Source organism: Channa argus, chromosome 14, assembly GCF_033026475.1.
Source record: "Channa argus isolate prfri chromosome 14, Channa argus male v1.0, whole genome shotgun sequence".
Classification (NCBI taxonomy): domain Eukaryota; kingdom Metazoa; phylum Chordata; class Actinopteri; order Anabantiformes; family Channidae; genus Channa; species Channa argus.
In genome coordinates this window covers 3,565,878-3,590,289 of record NC_090210.1, presented here as the reverse complement: position 1 = coordinate 3,590,289, position 24,412 = coordinate 3,565,878, and the positions used below count along the sequence as shown (strand labels likewise).

At 38.4% G+C, this 24,412-nt stretch overlaps 1 protein-coding gene across 2 annotated transcripts; it reads right to left on the bottom strand.

The window, feature by feature from the left end:
* aqp4 (aquaporin 4) lies at nt 1-4,020 on the bottom strand. Of its 2 annotated transcripts, XM_067475666.1 has the most exons (5): nt 3,812-4,020; nt 2,970-3,387; nt 2,728-2,892; nt 1,832-1,912; nt 6-1,048 (listed from the first exon to the last, which is right to left on the bottom strand). In XM_067475666.1, exons 1-5 carry the CDS (start codon nt 3,871-3,873, stop codon nt 800-802), a joined length of 975 nt encoding a protein of 324 aa, XP_067331767.1. In that variant the 5' UTR covers nt 3,874-4,020; the 3' UTR covers nt 6-799. The 2 variants fall into 2 exon arrangements, with proteins under 2 accessions (XP_067331768.1, XP_067331767.1); XM_067475667.1 differs by lacking the exon at nt 1,832-1,912 and having other exon boundaries at nt 1-1,048.
* Between the last annotated feature and the right edge of the window lie 20,392 nt (nt 4,021-24,412).

Here is a 24,412-nt window from a genome sequence, read left to right as displayed (position 1 = left end):
GCGATTAGCCAAATATCAATAAATGGATCAAATACAGCAAATCATGCTGAAACTTGTGTTACAAGAACCCAATCTACATCTACAACATACAACTGCTAAGAATTACAATTATGTGAAAAAACAAACAAACAAACAAACAAACAAACAAAACAAATCACAGTACAGTACAGTAATAGACATGATAAATTAAAAAAATATAGCGATAAACCTGCACAACAACTCAATCTATCCACGATGATCTGATTGTTTTACTGACAAATGCACTGAAAATGGAGAGTGGTGTAATATAACCCTGATAATAAAGCTGCTCAGAGCTATCTTACATCGCTTACAACCTGTAATGTGCTTAATGATCACAAGGAAAATCTCTCCTGTTATTATATATACAGTACATGGACCAAATGTGACAGTAAGCCAAAAATAACTAGCCTGCATTTTGCTTCTTCACTTCTCCGATTCAGCAGAATTAACCTGTATAATTGGTTGACCCCACACATATTCCCTACCACAATGTATTGCTGGCTGTTATTCTGCACGGAACAATGTGCACTGCATGCCAACACTGCTACACAATTGTTCAGGACCTGAGGAGCAGTATTGAACAGGCTGTAGATGTTTGCGGGAGTCGGCCATAGAATCACATTAGCTTTGTGACAATTAGAGTAATTCAGTCTTTTTTTGGAGCCTTGAACAGGGGTTGTATTCTACTTTGGAGGGTTGCAGACTCATCTTCATCTCCAAAGCATGATCGTCGATTCATGCTTTACAGATTGGTCTCCATTTCCAGTGCGTGTGATAGTCATACAGAAGACAACACTTCTGTTGAGTCCTGAAAAGGATCTTTTTTCTCTGTTTTCTCCAGATCGATGGTTTGAGTGGAACCCGGCCTGATGGCAATGTCCTCGGCCTCCACCTCCCTGTATTTCCCCGATGAGCCCTTCTGAAAGACCTGCTTCAGCCTCTTCTTTATCTCTGGGTCAGGACAGTACAGGTACTCATACAGGCCAGCAGCCAGGACGCCCCCCAGGATGGGTCCCACCCAGTACACCTACCATAAGACAACACAAAAAGGATTTAGTCAGCTGGATCATCGTTGCTTTATTTAGGTGGGATGATAAAACAATGTAGCATAAACATGGTGAAAAAAACCCAAACTTAAAACCTGAAACTGTCAAACTGTCCTGCCTGTCCTGCAGGGTGCCAACCTTTATGAAAGACAAGTAGCTCAGTGTCTGCGGTATCAAGCATTTGCAAACAAGAGCAGACACTTCTGTATATGATGCTAGCCTCAGAGGCAGTTACTGACAGTGCATCAGCCAATGGAGGCACACACACACACACACACACACACACACATACACACACACACACACACACACACACAGACACCGACACCTGCTGCCTGTTAATAGCTCAGAGGAACTAACTAATTGGGCATGTCTCATTATGTATCTACAGGTGAAAATGCTGTAAATTTATGATTCGTAGATTTAAAAATAATAATAATTTAAACCACCTCACCTCTGTGGATTTCTCTTTGCATTTACTGACGCAAAGGCTACTCTCGTACCTGTCATACCTGTTTTTACTGTCATGGCAGTGCCATTAAATTGGTGACCTTACCAGGTTTACCGTGCCATTCTAACTCACTGCAGAGGCTGCACTCTTTAGTACAGTCAGTTCATCATTAGCTACTGCAAATCGAGCCACTACATAATAATAGGGGGTAAAGCTGATTTATCATTTGTAACACAAGTGGCACATGCTCATTATCTGGAGTTACCAGGTAATGATTTGGCCATGCAAAGTCAGGAAGAAGGATTATCCTTACCCAGTGGTTCTCAAAGTCAAGCATGATCATTGCTGGCCCAAAAGAACGAGCAGGGTTCATGCTGGCCCCCGTATAAGGAATCTACAAGACATAATACCACTGTTTTCAGATTGAATGATGATACTTATTATTTTGTGTAAAATTATCACTAGATATATGCTGTGAATATTGTGTATAATATTGTATTGAATACTGCGTAATACTGTTGACTTTTATGAATAATAAATATCCTAAAGAATATGCTGTACAAAAGTAAAAATTTGTATATGCATTGGTTAAACAGACCAAGGGAGAAATCAGTTGAGCAGTGTGAGAGATAACATCTATTTCCCTGTGTGTTCATTTGCTGTGCAGGGTTCAGGGAGACCCCAGAGATTCGTTGCCATGCAATGGCAGCCTCCAATAAAGATGTGCACGTGGGTGTGAACCACAAAGAAGTGAGCAATATCACACATTAAAGAATAGATGCTGTGATGCGCATTCACTTTCTCAGGAAGCATCACTGTTCCAGGTTTCATCTCATACTATAACAGCTTGCACTTGGAAAGAGTCTTGTTCTACTATTTTTAATGTGGTGTCTTGAATTCAACATGATGAATCTTTAAATCTGGGTTGCACTGCTGGGGTATGGAGCAAAAGAAAGAGTTGTTTGCAGTACAAAGGTGGGGTTGCAGATTTCCACAGGCAATTATATTCAAATCTAGTATTTTATTTTGAATATATAAAAACGTGCTGTGAGAACATTATAGTTTTTATATAATGCAGTTAGCCACAAAGACGTAGAACATACCTCGTTAAAATAATTCAGAAATTCCTGCTATAAGTATTCTATTAGCCTTCATACATAACTTCTAACTCCTATCTTTGTTATGTCTAGTTCACTGGCTGATACTTACTGCAAATAGGTGACCAATCACCACAGCTAAACCAATAGCCAAGCTAGCAGAGCCACTTAGGTCTGTTCGCTTGGGATCGCAGGTGGCAAAGATGGTGAAGACCAGTTCAAATGTGATGAGGAGCTCCACGAGAAAGGCGTGGCCTACTGAGATGTTGGAGTTCACCTTGAAAAAAGACGATTTTCCTTATAAACTGTAGGAAATTTACAATCACACACAAATGAATAAGTTCCGATTCTTACCGTGGTCAAACCAAGAGAGCCTCTAACCGCAGCTGGTGTGACTAAGTAAAGAATCCCAGCTCCTGTAATAGCTCCCAGGCACTGAGCCACCATATAGAACAAGGCCTTTGCCAAGCTCAGCTTTCTGGTTACAACCATAGCAGCAGTGACAGCCGGGTTAATGTGTCCACCGCTGATGTGGCCAAAACTCTGCACCATAGTGGTGATGCTTAGGCCAAAGCACAGTGAGATAAGGACTAGATTGGCCGGGGGAGGATTTTCCTGGCCCGCAGCCCAGTTAATTGTGGAGCCCAGACCAAGAAGGACAAAGATGAAAGTGGCCAGGTATTCTCCAGAGACAGCCCTCCAGAAATCCTTGGTCCAGATCCCTTTAAATGCCACCATTATGCTTTGACAGTTACACCAGGACAGGAACCTCCTGGCAAAAAGTATAATGAGCAAAATGATTAGCCTACTTATGTATTCCTAGCATGTATATGTGGCAGAAAATGTGCTGAACCCTATCAGGATAACTGCCTCTGGGCACAACATTTATAACTCCACTAAGGATTTAAAGCCAGTGACTTTGCATCACAAAATACAACACAGAGGATTCTTTAAACACAGTGTATGAGGGAAAATCATTATAGTTCAAGTCACTCATTGAACTTCAAGCAGGATGGGAGGAAAACACACTTCCTTTGACAATAAATACTAAAAAGACCAACATTTAGCTGTAAGTGACTATACACACTATACAGAAAGAAATATGATTACACAGTGGTCAGCAAACATCCAAGGCAACGAAGTTGCAACAATAACTTCAGTCTTTTGTTTTCTTTGTTTGAAGGTTTACAACTTACCTAATGTAATGACATGTCCTCCCTCTCACTGTCCCCGTTCTGTGAGATGTGTCGTCATTCATAAGTCCCGGTGGGTTATTCAGCTGGCAGAGACATACCTCCCATCGTCACATCTAAAATCTGCAATGGCCGTGACCTGCAGTAGTGACTGAAGAGCATGGGGCTGTGTGAGCGCAGAGAGCAGGGCAGCTGAGCAGAGAGCAGGTCTGTCAGCCAAACATGATGCACACATTGTGCCCTGGGATTGCATCCAGCAGCTTTATTAAGTTAGCAACAGGGCATCAACCTCATGGGAATTAAACAGCCTAGTCAGGGGAGGAGTTATGAGATTGGCTTGCGCTGCAAACAGTGGCACCGTTGCACAAAGTGCGACTATAGTCAGTATCAGCATCTGAGTTCTGAATATTACACCTGAAAAATCATGCTGGGATAAGCACAATACACAAAATCCTTTTAAATTAACCTATTCCTTCTGATTTTAGTCATTCTGAATTACTTCTAGAATAAAATTGTAGAGGTATTAAATTAATATCATTCTGATTATAAAACCATTTGATAAAAGCAGTGTAATAATATATATATATATATATATATATATATATATATATATATATATATATATATATATATATATATATATATATATATATATATATATTTCATCTAAACTACATTTCAGAAAAGACTATTGTATGTTTTATTCAATTAAAGCTGCTTTACAAATAGAACCTTCCATTACACAACTTTCATCCATAAGGCTTCTTCTAGATGAAAATATCCAGGGTCAATGTTACCATTTATCATTTGCTCCAGCTTGAACAGGTTAAATACAAAAATGCTACATTTTAATGTATTGTTCCAGTGGTAAGAAGAATCAAATATACATTATAGACCTCTGCACAGGACCCGAGTCTTTTTGCTTTGGATACATAACATATTTTGATGCTTCTCTACTATTATTTGTAATTAGTTTTTTTTTTTTTTTTTTAATTGTGGCTGTGAAATATATTTTTCTCTAGTGTGCATTTTGGCAAACAAGCACCAGGTTTGTGTTAGATTAAAATATGATTTGTTATTTTCGCCGGGTGTTCCATGCTCATAGAGACGCTATGACAGCTCTGAACAACACAAGCCATAAGTTTGGTTCCCCTGGGTTATAGGTACATGTTTCAGCTGTTAAAAGTACTTCTTGAGTACACATCAGGTGTACTCGAGTTTTCAAATTTACCATAAATCACTAACAGGATGGTATCTTTTTGTTTGTGAGTTCAAGTGTCAGGTTTAAAAACTCAAAATGTCTCTTCTCAGTGCCCTTCTGATATTGATCTTCAGTAAATATGCACTTGCAAAAATGAAGATCTGTGTGCCTCACTGCGAGCTGTATTTTTATTTGTCAGCAGTAAATGTTTGAGGCCATGCTACCTCAAAAATTCTAACGCACCTTCTTCTCTTTTATTTGGCTAAGTCTCCCAGTTTTTATGAGGGAGTGCTAATGTGCCATTGCTGCTTTAGTACCATGGTGTTGTTGTGCTGTAGATATTTATTCATATCAGCGATAACGCCTCAGATATGCTTCTCAAAAAACAACAAGGTCATGGGGAGAGTGAAGGTGATTTTGAGATAACAAGGCTCAGTGTAACATAAAAACAATTTGCATTGACATTTTCAAGAGAATTAGTCACACTTTATTTGTGTCATAGTCACACTGACAAAAGAAAATGTAATAAAGATGCACTTTGTTAAAAAATAAAGCTCATTCTAGAAGGAGTGTTTGCACACAGGTATTCATATACTCTTTCAACTTTCCCTCCTCGTTCTGCTTCGTTTTTCTTATCTGTGCCAATTTGACCTTGAGGAAACAGCATTCAGAAGTTGAAAACGACGATAAAAATAAAATAAGATGACCTACGTTTGTCCTCCACGTGAGCGCAGAAGTATTTCACACATCCCGACTATATAAACAAGTCCCTGCCCGATTTGTTCTATAATATTAAAAGTTGGCAAATACCGAAGCTTTATACTTCACCTACTGTTTCTGGATCGGTGTGGCTGTGGTAGGTGGTAACCTCTTGAATTTCAACGCATAAAGTTGCTACGAAGATGCAAATACGGCAAACAACCAAACACCAGTGTTCGTTTTAGTGGATCAAACTTATTTTGTCGCTCAGAGAAGCGTGCTGAGTTTGAATCAAAGGACATATTACCGGAGGATGAGGAACATTTGGCGTATTGTCTCCATTCGCTGGTGCCATCTTGTAATGTCTGGCATGTTCAATTAAAAACAAAAGCATAAAGTTGCCACAATTGTTATGGCACATGAATTAGACATCTTCAATCATTCTGAGCAACCAAAGGGTGAGATATTTTACACATATTCGAAACTCAAGTACTACATTTTTTTCTACAATGCATTTACATCTAAGTAAAGTTAAAAAAAGTCAGGACCATGAATAAGACAGGAAACAGCAGCACTTTCCTTTCCCCCAAACAGTTCGACACACCCTGCGTATATGCACAGTTTGACATTTATGTATGCAGTACATTTTATTTACAATGGTAAATATGGCCACAAGGCTTGAAATTTAAATCTGCACACTATACAAACTAGAACATTAATGAGCTACATAAATCACTAGAAAACAGTTACTCAGTATCGTGTGAAGTTCTTTTCCCACATCCTGTTTGTATAGTTCCTCCAGGCATCTCATACACATGAGATGAGCCCTTTCTTTACTAATTAAAGACTTGCCTTAATGCCACGGATTTGCATGTGTTTAAGTTACAGTTGAGTCGGTTAGTGTTTGCAATTACAATATGAGTTCTGTTTGATTAAAGAAGTGTCCTTCAGATTCGTGTGTTCAGTGTTTAATTCTTAATGTGCTTTGAAAAAGAAATAGTTAACGTGGCACTACTCACTTGTTTTACAGTGAGTATGGAGCTTATCAAGCTATGAAACTGAATTATGAAAAAAAACAGCTAATGTGGCAAATTGCCTGCTGCTGTGTAACATATTGTGTTTTACAACCGATACAATTCCAGTAAAATGGCGATCAACCCACCAATGTCCATCAATGCATCAGTGCTTTTCGCACTACTTTAAATAATGCAACCTTATGAATACATGAACATTTCTAATGACAAATGCTCATGTTGTCAACAAAAAATTTTATGGTCTATATTCGATCCCAGCTGTAGCCCTGGGGATTTAGTAAAGGCAGCTTAAGCAGACTGTCTATTGTAACAAACATGTTTTCATTACTGAGTAATACTGCCATGCTTCATTAGACACAAGCTACTGCCTTTGTTAGTGCAGCACCATGCCAATTTTTTATGTGCCACAGTGAAGAGAATCCCCACACTGTTATATAACCTATAGCCCCGATAGGAAGCAGAATCAGTCGCCTCCTTCTGAAAGACAGCACTTGTTAAAGTAAATGAAGCAAATGGGGACAATTTGTCTTTGAAAGCTCGCTTGACCTTTGACACGCAGAGAAAAACAAGCTGCTAACTGTACTGACTGGTAATCATGCATTCATGCATGAGGATGGCACAGATACAGTGCATCTGACGTGCATTCAACCCGCTGCTTTTCCACCGATGATTTTCTTTCTTGATACAGTCTCTATAGATAAGACATGGCAGGCACAGGCTGTCATCAGTGATGCTGATAACATTAGGTGGTCATTTTTATTTTTACAGGTCTTTACCAGCCTTGTTGTTAGACTTTAATTGCTGAACATCCACCAGATCTGTAACATGCTGTAACACTATTTCTCTGATCACCAGAAGGGCCTCACTTTGCCATTACAGGGATAAAAATATTCAGACTTTACTGCAATGAAATAATATTTTCAACAATGCCCATACAAAATAAATTGCCTCTAGCAGAGTTCTTAACATGACCAGTTTTGTAAACACTCACCCTCTCTGCAAAGTCTGGGAGCAGATCCACGCCACACTGTCCCAGCTGAGCTCTAAATCAAATCAGCACCCAACCTGACTCTGGCTGCATATGCTCAATATCTCCTGGTAGAATTATGGCGATTCGCAGCATTTGGGGCAACAACCTGTCTCCTTGAATTAATAATCTCTCAAACTGTGTTAGTGATTCTGATCTGAATCCCGGGTTGTCCGTCGCTTCTTTAACATCACCTAAAAAATAACCAGAGATCGACGTCGTTGAGATTTTTATGGTGCTGATATTGCTTAATGATCCAATTCTTCAAATGTACTCTTCTCAGTACTTTCTGTCATTCTTCTGATCAGAAAAAAGATAAAACAAGTAAGGAACAGAATTTTTCCGCTTTTCTACATATATGAAAATTACACTTCTTCAGTAGCAAACAGCCACAGCAGTAGTAGACGGCGGTTTGGGTCAGTTCATTGTAGCAGCAACTTTAACAAAAAAGCTGCAAAATATTTAAATGGCTATTGAATAAATGGGTGTTAAATATTGTATCAGAGCATTTTGCACAATTTCATAGATCTTACTCAAAATAACAAGTCGATATAATGCATTGTTACTCAGACATTCACGCATTATATAAGAATTAAAAGCTTCACCTTAAAAATATGGTAAGTAAATGTAAGTACCACTTGATAATACCTCTCTTTTACTCTTTTTAATCCTAATTTAAAAATGTATTTTTACTGTGTGGTGGTTTGTCCCTCTTCCAACTTTTTTAAGATGCCATCAAAATTCAAAATTAAGCCATATTTCCCATGAAATGGTAAAATGTCTCAGTTTCAACATCTGATATGTTTTTTACATTCTATTGTGGAGAAAATATGGGCTGATTACATTTTACACATCTTTTGAAATTGGGGTTGTATTATAGAACATTCAAACTGCAGAAGTACAAACAAAGAGCAGCTTGTTCAATTTACTTGGTCTAATAAATATTATTGCCAAACATGAAAATGAACTGTCAAAAGACATTTTACTGTACAGTGCCATTCTTTCAATTGTGGGGATTTACAGTACATTAAACATAAGTTCAATAATTTACAACAAAGGCATAAAAACTATAGCAAATTATTACTTCCAGTGCTGAATTAAAATGATCCAGAATTATTTTGTCAAAACCTGTGATGTAATTTAAAGCCTTCTGTGATGAGAATGATTGTATACGTATTTGTTGGGTTTTGTTCAGCAAATCAGCAAAGAGGAAAATCCAACTCACTGTAACATCAATGTACCCTTCAAGTTCCACTTTATCTACCAAGGCTTTGCACATTATTTCACTTTGCCTGTGCTGCTACAGCTACACGGTGCAGTGAAAGCACCAGTATTTAATCAACTCCACCTCGAGGCTCTGATTCCAGTTTCCCCGTAGGTGAGGATTTTGTTACAGTCACTCCCCAAACCTCTGTGGGCAGGCTCAAAGAGGATACTGCAAGAAGAGGTGACGTTGGAAACATTATTGCTTATACTCAGTTTAAACATCAATAAAACTTTTCCTGTGTGCTGGCTGCTCAATTGCTATTATGTACTTCTCAAAGCTGGCAGGCTGTGCAAATCCTATGGTCTAATAAACCCACATATTTTGGCTTTTTTCCACTCTCCTGTTCTCTCTGTTTCACCCTGTCTTTCTCTCAGAAGCACTCAGAGGACCTTAAGATTATAGTGCTGCTGGACAATAACAACTTGACAAGATCCCAGTGTTTTCTGCTGCAGGGAGAGGGCACATTCCTTCTAAGCTTCATTACTTCTATTCAATCATCCAGAGAATATACTCAGATTTTCTACTTGGATTGGCAAAATGCATCACACCGTAGCTGGAGTTGAATCGTAGCTTAGGACCAATATAGTGTTTTTTAATCCAGTCATAAAAGAAAAAAAACTTTAGGGCGCATGTGATACACTGTGTATCTTCAGTTGCTTCAAGATTTGCACAATCTGGTTTGCACTTAACTAACAATGATAAAAATGTTACACCGTCTGATGTCAGGATGGACAAGGTGTCCTTTGTTAAAGGGACCGAAGGGCCCTCTGAACGGGCCACCATGGGCCTCCAGACTGTTAACGTGCAAACTTTGTGTGCACTGGTGCAGCTACAGAGGGTTACTGGGCTCTGTCTGAACTCACAGGAACACAATGAACAGACAGCGTTAATGATTTGTCATCTCACAGTCTCCATCTTTTTTATATGGCAACTGAAAATTGATTGAAGTATAAAATATTTTTCGGGATCACAGCCACAGTGTTCATGTGATTTATTACTCTGCCCGGACAGCACTCCACACTCATGTCATATGTCTATGTCCATGAGGGGCCTTTATGGGAAAATCACATCCTCTGCAGCACGAGTCATCAGCACCAGTTGCAATCTCCTGGTGGGGATGTAATTTCTTAAAACCCCATTTATCTCTTTGTGTCTCATGTTTTGTCTGACTCAATTCTGTTAACTTTTAAGAGATTAAATGGCAAATTTTCCGGCACTAACACTGTTATGGAGGAATGGAGAAAACAAATACTCCAAGACAACGAACAGAAGGCTCCAGAACTATCTGCAAAAGTCCAACCGCTCACAACACAATAACGATATTAGCCCGATCAGTCGTTTGCAAAATAGTTAATTGCCGTCTCAAGCCTGTTCATCTTGGCCCCTCTGCCACTGCCTGCTGCCACTGTTAATCCTCAGACTTTACTCCTTTGCCCTGCCTGTCACCTGACTCCCAGTTTGAGCCATCTGCTCACTTTCTCCAACAGCAATCACTGGACATTTATTGCCTACCTTCAAACCTGTTGCCCCTTCCTCCATTAGCATTGTCCTAATCTGTCTCTAAACCTTTCCGTTCACTATTTCCCTAATAAAATTACTTCACTACACCTGCCTTTCTTGCATGTGTGTTCTCCCTGCTGATGCTTCACACCTCACTTGTGATAATGATAAGCAAATGAATTCTTCTCTCAACACGCACACTTTCTCACTGAGTTTCATCCTTGTTTTGCAATGTGTGACAAACATGAGCAGTGGCATTGTACGTTTCCAAACCTAATCAGAAATACTTTCCCTGCACTGTGATTTTAAACTGAAGGATAACCTGTCTGCCTCACTATGTCCTGCCTTTATTCCAGCCCACTTTGGAACTGAAAATGCCATTTTTGCACCTGCTCGTCCCGGAAAATCCTGTCTGACCAAACGTGTCCCTGTTGTCCAAAGAGGGAATTTGTGATCTATGACTCAGTAGACATCATAAATAGCTTGCTTTCAGGGCAGCTTAGCACTGCGGAGTGATTTCTGTCTCTGTCCCTTTTCACTTTCCAGCAGAGGACAAGTGCATCAGAGGGGAACAAATTGTTCAGTGGAGGGCTAATGAGAGTAAACACCAATCCTGTGGAGTCCAAGGCTTTCAGACAGTATCCACAGAGAGTCTCACAGTACATCCCTTTTACATCTGACACTTTCCTTAATCAACGATTGATCTATTTATAAAGTACTACATGTAACAATTAGGCAAAAGCTCATGTTTTATTTTCTATACAATACTGTCTGTGGAACAGTGGTGGAAAAAGTACAACATTCAGATTCTCTACCTAAGTAAAAGTACCAAACAATAATGTAGAATACTCTATTACAGGTTTACCCTCAAAGTGTTTTTGTGTAGTGACTTAAAGACATATCAGGGTTGTGACACGCTTAACCTCAGAATAAAGATGATTCTGTATGGCTTGTTGACATGGAGATTTTCTCTCCTCTGATCATGGATTGATCAATCATTTACCTATGACCTCAGGTTTATTATAAAATAGTGAGACAGCCACACCAGTGTGATCTGGTTCTTAGTATGAGGTGTTCAGGGACAGTGCAAAGTGTAGGTCATCTATGTTTCAGAAAACTCATCACTATAGAGAAAGTGAAGTTGATATCATGCCCGGTTAACTGTTGGTGCACATGTGGACCATAGTCATCTTGTCACATTTCCCCTGCCTTTCTGTTAGAACATTGAATGCTGTGTATGTTGTGTAAAGCATCGCCTCTTGAACAGTGCCCGTGGAACTCTGTAATATGCAGGTAACCCAGGCACTGTAGCCAGCACAGGTGAACAGGCCACGTAGATCAGAAGATGGTGATATTGTGTCACAACGGTTAAACACAGCATGATGTAACTTTACATTTTCTAGTGACTATTTAAAAATAACTTATTATCAGAGATATGCTGTGAGCTTCCCTGACACCCGTTATTATACATATGAATATGCGTTTGCCTTGTTTTATTGTAGCGGATCCCCTTGTGTGTTAAGCAGGGTCAAAGACACGTTGGGCTTGTATTTAACTACAACATGTTCACGTGGAGAGTGTTGAATGAATGAAAAGGCTTTCTGTATGTGTGACCGAGTAAGGGCACAGAGCAGCCACTGAGTCAACAGAGTCTTAGGCTTTATTGCGGTGCAGCCTCAAGGACATCCACGTTTTAAAATCCATGCTGAAGTGCAGGAGCAGTTAAATGTAGAGTGACGTCAAGTAAAAAATGCTAAAAACAGAGCCTTTCATGTACATGTCTTCTTAGCCTTAGTTTTATTAATTAATATATGTTATATAATTCTGTGTGTATGCATAATAAAGTAATTAAATCACTTTTTTAAATTAAAGAATTTGAGGTTTGAGCTGCATTCTTTTAAAAATTAACATCCTGTTTTTTTAAAGCAGGGCTCAGAAAATAATGTATAATTTCCCCTATGACATATTTAGTGGAAAAAATAACAAGTGAGCTTTTAAAATGTATCTCTTTTGGTTTTTGGTCTTCCACCACCCACAGTCTTGCATCCTTATCCGAGCCGTCTCTGCCATTTCACCGGTTCTCAATTCCACTTGACCAGGTCTGTAAAAATCAAATCCAGTGTGAAAAGACATCAGTTATATCAATATCTGAGGTGCTCCGCAGTTTTATTAGGCTTTCTAATGTCTTTGAACTCACTGGTTTGCTTTTACTTTGTGCATTTTTACCAATTTAGTGGGTAACTGGCAAAAAGAAAAATAATCATTTTTGAAGACTAAATGTTACTAAATGGACCTTAAATAAATTATAAGAATTACACATTTTCCAGGTGGACAGAAACATGGCTCCAGTTGAATTTAAACCTATCAAGTACGTGAAGTTATTCTGTTTTTATAACTTTTTGTGCTGCCCCCAAGACAAAAATATCTATCATCGCAAGGCTACAATTGTTTTTTAAACGAGTAGCTCTGACACTTTTACATACAATATCACCATCATTACTTTTAACCTTCTAAACGAGAGGACCAGTTTTCTGTGAAGACACCAACCAACAGAGCTGTTGCTTGGCATTTTTACTACACACTTGTCACATTTAGATTGAATTACCTGCTATGAGCGTTTTTAAAAATCTCTTAAGTTAGACAAATAGGTAGCGTAGATTAATGTCGCCGTTTGGTTGTTTTACTTGCCAACGATGTTAAAGGAAAACTACAGTATACACGAGCTCCTAAAACACTTGTGTATATGTCATTCTGACACATGTAGACAGGATGAACACAGTCTTTCTCATTACCAAACCTTCATAGAGACAAGCTGTCAGGTTGAAACCCACAGGAGCCCACTGCAGATGCTGCAAACCATCAGCTTCAACTCCCAAAGCGAAGGAAATAGGATGTCTGCTAGCATCAGCATTAGAGGGAAAAGAAAATATTTACAGCGAAAGCATTCAAACTGAAATCTTGATTATAAACCAACTCTTCCACAAGGTGTTAGTCTGCTGGGTTCACTATCAGTTTACAATCTGCTGTCAGTGCTGCCAGTGGAGAGATTTAACTATCTCACTATCACGACTAACTTCAAGAGCAGAAAATCTGGACGTCTCAATAACGCTAGCATCCGTTTGCATTTCCCATTCTATCACTCATTAGGAAAAAGACAACATGAGTAATAAACTTAATGTAAATGTAACATGTGTGAGAAATCTCTCACTAACTCTTAGATGGCAACTCCTATACTGACCAAATGATCCATGTGTTATTACATGAGCTGCAGCATCTGACCTCACTGCGAACACTGATCCAGATGGCAGGATGCTCTCGTTTAGATCAGCCATACGTTTTACTGCCAATAAATGACTGTAATAAATGTCATATTTAGGCACAGAAGCGGTGGGAGGCACCACTCCGTCACAGTCACAAAGACTTCTTTAAATTCTGTCTGTCTGTTGACTAAGGCCGTCTTTGTGCCCTAGACAACATTTTATTCAGGGCCCTCTCTAACCTGATCTGAACCAGAGGCATCATCTTCTCACTTTCGTCTACACTTTTTGTTCCTGCCCCACCCTCCTGAAAAGCTCACAGAAAAGAAGAAGATGCAAAAAAAGTGTGTGTTTTTAGTGATAAAGTGCTTCCCCTATTTTATCAAAACACCTCCCTCCCACTCAATCAACTTTTCAAAATAAGAGAAAATAAAGAATCTTGTAATTTAGCTTCACTACACATAGTACTAATCAATCAAATCCATCTAATGAAATTACTTTTGGTGAAAAGCTGCTAAAAACTGCATCTTTAGCCTCAGTGCCAAGCATGCCATTACACTTATCCCCTGGCACAGTCCTGGAAACATTTTATTCCTCTTCATTTTCCAAGAATAGCCCGGCGTTGGAGTTCAGCCTACAGAAACAAATATATCACTTGCTTGTTTCATCTATCTCTTTGCGGGCAGAATGGAGAGCTACTTGGTGGCCTCGAGGGGCAACAAGTCCAGAATCTAGATTGAGGGAAACGTGGTAGCTGTCCAGGGGGGCAACTGGTGTCCTGTGTTCCAGAAAATCAAGACAATAATGCAACAACCAATAACAGCAAATCAATATTAAATTAATGAGGAAGTTTGTTCAAAGGCCGTTTCACTAAATGGGGGGGGGGGGGGGGTCTTAGATTTTAGATAAAATTTCGCTGATTGTGTCATCAAGGTCATTCAAGCTCCAAGTTTCAATGTTACGGAAACATTTAGCACCAAACTGAACATGTTAAGTGTGAAAGATGCAGGCATGTAATGTAAGATGTCATGGAACTGCAGTATAGGAAGCGTAGAGTCAAGTGTTTTTAGAGAACTTAGACTCATATCTCAACCTTTGCAACTTCCGTATGGCAGAGTTTTGTCCACATGCAAAGCTCAATCCAGAGGAGATAAATAAAATAAATACACTTACTCATGCACAATACTTGTGTAAAGTTTTGCTGTACTTTTACTCTAGTGGCTTACTTTCATTTTATGTTACCTTTAGTTTTACTCCACTACAGTTCTGAAGTAATCAAATTCTGTACTTCACAACATTTACCTTAGTTGCTCTGTAGGTGGATATTCTTAAAACAAAGTACAATTCAACCATTGAATTCAAATGCTGATATATTATTACACCTTTACCAGCTGCTGTTTTACTTCTGCCCCAAATCTCTGTTTGTACTTAGGACATTAACTTAGTAATTTACCTTGAGTGAAGAATTTGTGACAAGTGACAATGTGACACGTACGAGTGAAAATAATGTGTAAAATAAAGTTAAAATAATAATAATAATAATAAAGTATAAATACAAGTGCAATTTAAAATACTACAGAAAATATCTATGTCCGAAATTTAATGAGCCTAAAACATACAGTGTTTGTTAAATCAAAACAATGTCATGTCACTGTCAGTACAAACAAATTGTTGTAGTCTAAATGTTTACTATTAATAAAACAATGTAGAACAGTATAAGCATTAAGTTAAACACAATTTTTGCAGATCTTGTAATTCGTTTTCTTTTACATGTTTGATTTTACAGACGCCTAAAGATGCTGGTCAAGTTATCAAATGATGCAGGTACAACATGATGCCTCAGGATGGTGCCAGTGTGCTTTGAAACACAGAGGCCTCTGCAACCTACTGATTCCTCATGGACCCCAACTTTAGTGACAACCCTGGTGGCATTATATAATATCAACTTAATGGTGAATGTTCTGTCACAGTTTGAGCTCCTTGTCAGCTATTCATCCTCCTTTCTGTCTTTTGTTGGCTTAGTGAGAAAAATGCTTTCACAATTACTACACTTTGCAGTTGTCTCAAAATGTCAGCTTTGTGCCACTTTAGATGACCACTGCACACAAATAACAGATACATGCATAAAACATTGGCTATGCTTTGGCTAAGTCACATGGGTGTGTATATCCATGTAGAAGTAGTGTTGCACCGTAAACCAGCTTGTCTTTATCCCTGTTGCACATTCAACTCCAAGCTCTGCATGGTAGGTTTAAAAAAGTCAGCTCCGTGTTAATCTGACGGGTTGTTTGTTTGGGATATTGTTAGGTAGCTAACTGGAGGCTCATTCAAATTTAATAAAGAAATGTTATCTTTCACCATCCACATACTGCACATCCAAGGCCATCACTGTTTGTTACAAGCTAAATAATGTTAGCAACATCACGCTATAGTCAATAGAACACAGCGTGTATTAAAGTAATAATTTGACATTTTGAGAAATGCGCTTGTTTGCTCCTCTGCCAAGAGCGGGATTAGAAGATCAACACGTTACACTGGTAGGGGGAGAGAAATTGCCAAACGGTTTCTTGGCCAGGTGCGATAACTTCCTACTGTCTTTTTATTTTCTGAAGTTACTGAAATAAACTTTGTGCTCAAATAAACTCAACGTTTAGATGCAAGTGGCAGCTTCATATAAACATGGTAGAAATCTTCTCATCTACCGTTTTTTAACCAATTGTTAAAAAAATCAGGCCCAAACATAATAAAAAATAAATCTTGTTTGCTTGACCCTTACAGAGATGACCAAGCCTAGAATCATAATTGAATCCGCTGCATAAATCCCCCCCTATTATTGCACATGATCTGAGAACCTTAAAAAGCCACTATTCACAGTTGCTGTTTCACTTCTATTCCAATATATACATTTTTGATTAATAATGTAAAATAATGTGTGGCTGCAGTAACTCATAAATTTAGATGCCTCTTTTCTCCTTTATGCCTTAGCTCAATCTGCATAATGTGTAGCCTAGAGTGAGTGTTCTGGAGAACATGCATAGTGGGACTATTTCCCTATGGTGACATACAGCTGATGCAGAACAAAAAATGACATTTTCTTTCCCACATGGTTCAACTGCCAAGCATAAAGCACATAATATAACTTTTCTTTGCTGAAACAGCTCCCACAATATAGGGCATAATACACTTCACACAGGTTTCTCCAGCATAGACATGTATACATGGTACTGTACCGAGGGCTGCTTGGTGTTATGGTCAAAAGTGAAAGCCAAAATATCCTCAGGATACCAGCATGGAGACATGCATTAGTGTCAGTTATTTTCCAGCAACTTCCGATACTCTCCAGTTGCAGACACCCCACTGGACTTTAAAGCGTGTCGATGTTTTGTTGGGGCTATTAGTACGCACAGTTGTCTATGGAGTATGTGCTTGCATGCTGCTGGGAGATGGGGGAGGTTGAAATGTAAGTTTAGAAATGGGGAAACTGTAAAAGTGGTGTGTTTTCGGAAGACGGTGGAAGGTAGTTGTGTTTAAAGTAAAGGGGGACTGAGGAATTGTTCCCTTGTGTAAGTGGATGTGACAGCTTCTCACCCAGGAGAGCACTTGTACTGAACACACACTAGAGGCCAGCAGGGCTACCTGTCACACAGATCTGTGACTAAAGAACTCTATTAGCGTACAAGCACCCTGGGGTAACAGACACATGCACATGCATGGGTGCACATGTGTACAAACACATACAGTGCATAAATACACTGAGTCAATACGTGTTTTACCAGTTGGGGTAGAGCGATTAAGTCACGAGGTAATAAATATGGAAAAGGATAAGACAAGAATGAATTGACAGCCTCCTTTAATATTAATTCTTACTTTAATGATCCCATTGTTGAGATTATGGCATCCTTGCCACTGCATTCTGCAATATCGCTGCTCAAATGTGCACATTTTCAATTTATATGATTTAGAGTATGTGGAGGGTGTGAATGCCAATGGAACAAAGATTTCCTTTTAATACACGAGGTGGTGCATGACTATGTTTCACTCTGTCCACACTCCATTCAGCATATGACAATTATCAAGATGGATTTGCACTAAACCGTGTACACTGCCATGAATGCACAGTGTTTTTGAAAAGATAAGTGGGGGCTCAGCGCTGAAATAAAAATGATCTATATTTCAAATAAACATCAAGCAGGGGTGAAAGGCAGACTGCAGGCCCTTGCACTCGCATGCAGACAACTTCTCTTTTCAATTTTATTGTCTAAAATAATTACCTGTCAACCACTTTTTATACATGCTATAGGTAACTTAACGTGCAGAAGATGCTGGAATAGAATAGCCAGAGGAATTTTCCACAGTCTCCCTGTTGTTGTGGTCTAATAATCTTATTGACACTGCCGCGTCCTCGGAAAAAGCACGACAAGTTGGGCTGTCAGGGCTCTTTTGCTTGGCTCTTGTCCTTGAAGCCTTTTGTCATTTTTCAGCTACTTTCTTGCCCCCGCCTGAGAGAGTACTGGTGATGTTTGATTTTTAAATGGCTGCTGGAATAATAGCCATGAAATCAGGGATGATTGTTGCTGTCTCTCAAACCACTACCTCCCCATTACCTCCCTATTTCAGCCTCTCACGTGATGCTGTCTAGCTGATCCTTGGAGAGAAATTCATTGGAACAGGTGGAGCTGTGGACCATATCCCATTAGTGAGTCTGCCAAAGGCCGGTCCCTGTAGGAGTAAACCCTCCTCTTCATGCACCATAGGCACAAGCTACTGTATATAGACTCAAATTTATGAGCTAAAACCTGCTTTTCAGGCAAATAATAGGGAGGGGATGATGAGCATATAGATCCCAGCTTTCATTACTTTTAATAAATCTGTGAAATACATGATACAAACCCTCTTTCGAGTGAGGGATGTATTTAGCCTGGACACATTTAGAGAACAGTCATCTGCAATGAAAGTCAGTGGCTGAAAAACTACTGTAGGGGGCTTGATGTGTGTATTGGGGATGCATGTGAAGGGCGGACATGGCTCTGACTTTGGCTTTGACTGGCTCGGCTGTTAGCCCCTGGCTTCATGACTCTTCCCACATGGCAAAACATTATGGCAACACTCTCAATTCTATACATAGTACAAGGAATAATGTCAGAACAAATGAGAGTCATTGTGCACAGCGATCTGATAAAGCAGCTTTCAATTTGGCCTTACAAAAATGAAATGGACCAGACTTTACGCAATATAAAATGGAAAATTCATTCAGCGAGACATGTGCACATGAAGGCTGAGGGGAAGATGTCTTCACAAACGACGACATTGGTTAAGTAATAGACAGAACATTCGAAAAAGTCATATTTTACCAATATACATATGGCATCATGAGTCTACTTGCTTGTTATCAAGGCAAATTTGAACACTAAATATGTGTATTTTCAAACCCACACATACAAACTGAGAAACATATAAAAATGCAGTGTTGAAGAGCAGATTTTTTTCATTATTTTGAAAATATTAAATTTAGTGTCAACAATTTGCAATGGTAGCTCAAACTTGCTAGGAAAGTCACAATCATTTTCATAGTGGTGGCAACACAATATATATATATATATATATATATATATATATATATATATATATATATATATATATCTTTTAAGTTAACTGACTTGTTCCATGGTTCCAATTCCATGATCTAGGCTGAAAGATAAGGAAAAAGTTCACATGACAATACATTTATTGCCATGTGACCTGTTTTACATTTTTTTGAGGTGGAAAGCAAAATCTACTGTAAATGAAGAGAAGAAAAAGCTAGTACTTTAGTACTTTAGTTGCTGATATTAATTAATTCAAATGTAAGATGAAAATGCTCATTTGAGAAATTATGACCAATTAATAAATATGTTATCTAGCTGCTTAGCTAGCTACAATCACATAAATGATGTGGAATTAACGTAGGCCAATTTGAAACCCTTGAATTATTAAGCTTCGGTTGACAAGTCTTTGTGCCTTACAGCTGACTTCAACAGCTTTTGGACACATTTAATAAGTTTGACATGTGCTGTCTTGGTCTTTTGCATTTTCTAAATGTTTTCCTTTATTATGATATAGTGCTAATAAATGTTGTCATTATGTGACGGTAAAATAAGTCTTTCCTTACTGAATATGACGCCGCTAAACTAGTACAGGTTTACAGATCACAAGTGCAGTAGCAGCACGGGTGTAAGAATTTTACTAACTAACTTTACTGGCATTTGTTGGATTGCATTTGTCAGAGACAGTTGCAGTACTGTGTATTTTTACTCTTTGCGTCTTGCAGCATTTAGGAGCTGAACTGCCTCTTTCCTGAAGTAATTTGACAACTTGTTGAGAGACAGCACAGTGAGGCGAGAGGCAAAAGGATCAGAGACGAAGCAAACAGACGTGTTGCCATGGCACATAATGGTTAGGGTAGAGGATCCTGTCTCTTCAGGAAAACAATATCAGAGAGCTGCAGCACATTCAGTGCTGCTTCCTTCTGTTGGGTTGTGGACACTGATGGTGTTTGTTTGGGTTTAGCTAAGCATCCTGTTCCTCTTATGTCAGTTTTCCACTGGATGGAACTGAATGCTGTTGAAAGGCTATGAAAAATTTATCCAAGAAAGACTCCTGGGTTCCTGCTGGGCTGGAAAGTTTGCTTTGTATTTTAACTCCAAATAGCAGTTTTACTAAGCAGGTTAAAACTAATCCTTCTCTTTTCGTCATGATGTTGTCTTCTTCCTTTCGACTGTACATATAAAGAGCTTCTCTAACCTTGTAATCACATCTCTCTACAATAGTTTGAGTTTTTCACCTGGCACAGTACTAAATGATATTGTAACTGTAGCGAAAAATGACTAGCTCAATTCACATTAACTGGGATAGAGTGTCCTTGAGCAACGTGCACTTATGAACTGAAAATGTTGCATTACTCACTAGGGAGTAGTGGGAACTGAGGATGCAGTTCAGGACTCTGAATGTAATTGGGGATGTCAGTATTATAATAAGAAAGTTCCATCTCGTTTTTCTTGACCTTTTGTTCGAATGCTCTCTCTGAGTTTGTACTTTTATAGCAAAATCAATATGTGCATCATGGTCCTCTTTGTTCTTTGTGCACAACAATGGCTACTGGCTAAGTCTGCAATGACCAGGTAAAATAGTAAAATTATGTGGTATTTGAATCATATCCAAACTGAGGTTTTCCCCAGGCTGAGAAGTGAATCATTGTAGGAGTGAAATGTTGTTGGTTACAGTTTACATACATGACTAACTTGAACTAATATGAAATGATTAATTTGTACATTTTTGAGGCAAAATATTGTAGAACTCAATTTTAACAAACAAAAATTGGTGCACAGTTTAATTCATTTGGGGTTTTCTGACATTAACACAGGCTCCAAATTATAAAAGTCCAATTCAAGGATTTTAGCTGCATCATACACTAATGTACCTCCATACCTTCAGGCTTTTGTCCCAGTGTCCATGGTTTCCAAAAACAATTTTAAACTTTGATTCATCTGACCACTGAACAGTTTTCCATTTTGTCTCGGACCATTTTAAATGAACTTTGGCCCAGAGAATACGGTGGCGTTTCTGGATCGTGCTCACATCTGGCTTCTTCTTCAGTGTTCCTGAGCCCATGTAGTGATGTCCAGAAGAGAATCATGCCTGTTTTCAATGCAGTGCTGCCTGAGGGCCCGAAGATCACATGCATCCAGTTTTGACCTTTGGCTTTGTCCCTTGTGCACAGAGATTCCTCCTGATTCTCTGAATCTTTTTGATGATATTATATCTAAATAATGGGATCTTCAAAGTCTTCGCAATTTTATATTGAGGAACATTTATTTGAAATTGTTCCACAATTTCTAGATGCAGTTTGTCACAGATTGGTGAACCTCTGCTCCACGTCTCTGAAATGCTCTTTTTATACACTGTTGCCATTTATTAGTTGTCCAAAGCTCCTCCATTTATTTGATATGCATCAATTTCTTTTCCAGCCTTTTGTTGCCTGCGTCTTCCAACTTCCAACTTTTGAGATGTGTTGCTGCTAATATTTTCCATGAAATGGTAAAAATGTCTCAGTTTCAACATGGTGAAACTGATATGTTGTTTGTGTTCTATTATGAATACCATCTACCTAAAAGTTTGATTAAAATGTCTGCGGTTGTCCCCCTTTTCATTATTCTGTCCACTTTTAGCAAAACAACCTCAGAGGACGATGCCACTACTGTGCTTAACAGTAGGCACAGTGTTCTTGGGGCTGAGCATCTCACCTTTACTCCAAACATAATTCTGGTCATTGTTGACAAACCACTCGATCTTTGTCTCTTTGGGCCATGACATTTCCATCCAAAGGGCTTTTTCTTCATGTGGTTAACTGCAAGTGCAAGTGAAACTGATGTTCCAGCAGCAACCACTCCATGGTAGGCCTGTGGACCATTATCCTTTGAGCCGAGTGAGACACTTTGGGTCTGTTTTTGTAACCTTGGAAAATGACTAAACATCTAATTTGAAGATACTGTGTGTACAAATGTCTGAACTGATGATTTTAATCTGCAGTTGTTTTAAAAAGGCTCTGAGAGACATTCTTACAATGCAATTAGCTTCTTGATCTTTCCCATTGTATTGTGCATTGGTCAATTTAATAGGTGCAGTCATCCAAACCATTATATGTTGGCACAGAGAAGCCAACAGCTGTATTCAGTCATGAAGCCTAACAGGAAAAAGTCTTTGGGTTTGGCCTGTTGTTATTTAATTAAAGTTTGCAGTGTACACTTGTAAATGTGGTTAATTACACTGTAAAGAATGGGAAAAAAACTTATTACAACTTTTTTGATAAGAAGAAATACTTCATGCACATGCACAATATACATTTAGTTTTAGATTTGACAGTGCTAGAAGTGATGTTGGTCATTATGCTAATCAAGAATAAAATAATTGCACCTATTAAAGCAATCACAAATAATTAAGAAACATTTCACCCTTTCCTTTATTTTCCATGACAGCTCTTCTGCCACGGAGTCTGTATTTGTGAAGACAGTGTCATGAACTGTCCAGGTTCTAATAAGGGTGCAGATATTACAGTGGTGTAAAAGATCTGTGCAGTGTTGTGTAAGTTCCCCCTGGCAGCTGATCAGTGTAGGGATGCACATATGTATGTGGATGACGTTCATGTTCTTGTGTTGCAAAAAGATCCATTCAGTTTACCGATCACGAAAAATTATGTGTTTGATCAAACACACTCTCTGGGTTGCAACCAGTATACGCATTTTGTTCTGCACTGCATTGTTCAACGTAAATGAAATCATGAGCCAAAGTGTTTGCATCTCTGCAATAGTATTACTTCTAAACAACCACTTGTCATTCCTGGGGCGTCAAATGCTGACATTTTGTCAAAGCTGCTGGTGCCTCATAAATACACACACGATACACTTTGGCATCTGCATCTGACGTGCAGGGTGTTCAATTGACTGCAATGCTAAGCCACTGGTGGGAGTTTTATACACAGAACAGCTGATGCAGATGTGTAGTGACTCCAACATAAGCCGATATATGGCAATATTAAATAGTTTAAGAATGAACACTGGACATTTTATTTCCTAAAATGAAAACCCGGGGACATTTGATATAACTAAAGTATTTGAGTTGTTTAGTTGTCACTGGTGTTACCATAGCAATGAAAGACAAGGACAAGGACTCTTTTGTCAGGACAAAAGATAATAAACTTGGGCCTATTGATTTTTAATATGCATTGCTGCCTGTAAAGTTGGAAATTTCTATTTTTATTTTTATTTCATAACATGTGTCTGAAAGCTAAATTATTCCAACTTTATGGGCAACAGTGTATAATGAATGTGTATTGATTTAATTAAAAGTAATAACTCAACATGTAGCTAATGTAAAGTTTATATATCAAAAAAACAAAAACAAAAAAAAACTGAAAATAGCCTACAACAATATTTTGGAAAAACATGGAGTGTGGGATTCAGGTGGTGTAAAATACTTGTCAAAGCATAAAATATGTCGGCAGAAAGGTTTGAATTGGAGTCAATACATAGCTGGAAATACAGGATATGTCCTGCATGATTACAATGAAAAGCATATAGATATTTGTAAAGACGGGCTTTTCTGGTAATTTAGGTTGAATCTAACATTCAGTTGAGTTTTTCTTCATTCATTTGTTCAGGTTCTTTCCTAACCTTCCTGGTTAGTCCACTCGGAACCACTTTGGGATGAAAAGGATCTGAGTTTAATATGACATTGTCAACAGAGTGCTTGTAAAGAAAAAAAGAAAAAAAAAGGAAATTGTACACATGGCTACACATCTTGTCCTTCAGTAATACACTTAAAACTACACAATACATAACTACCCAATTTAATCAAATTCAAGTGAATTACATAAGCCTGAATAGACAATTACCTGAAAATACAACCCACTATAGCATTTTGTTTTTCTTTGCAAATACATTTTAGAATTCTTCTAATACAAATGTTGAAAAGAACAAGGTTGGCAAACAAAGTAGTCATATGTTGTCAAATTCAAAACATTAATAATAAATAAATAAATCCGTTAAAATAAATAATCACAAAGACGTTATGCTATGCATAATCAA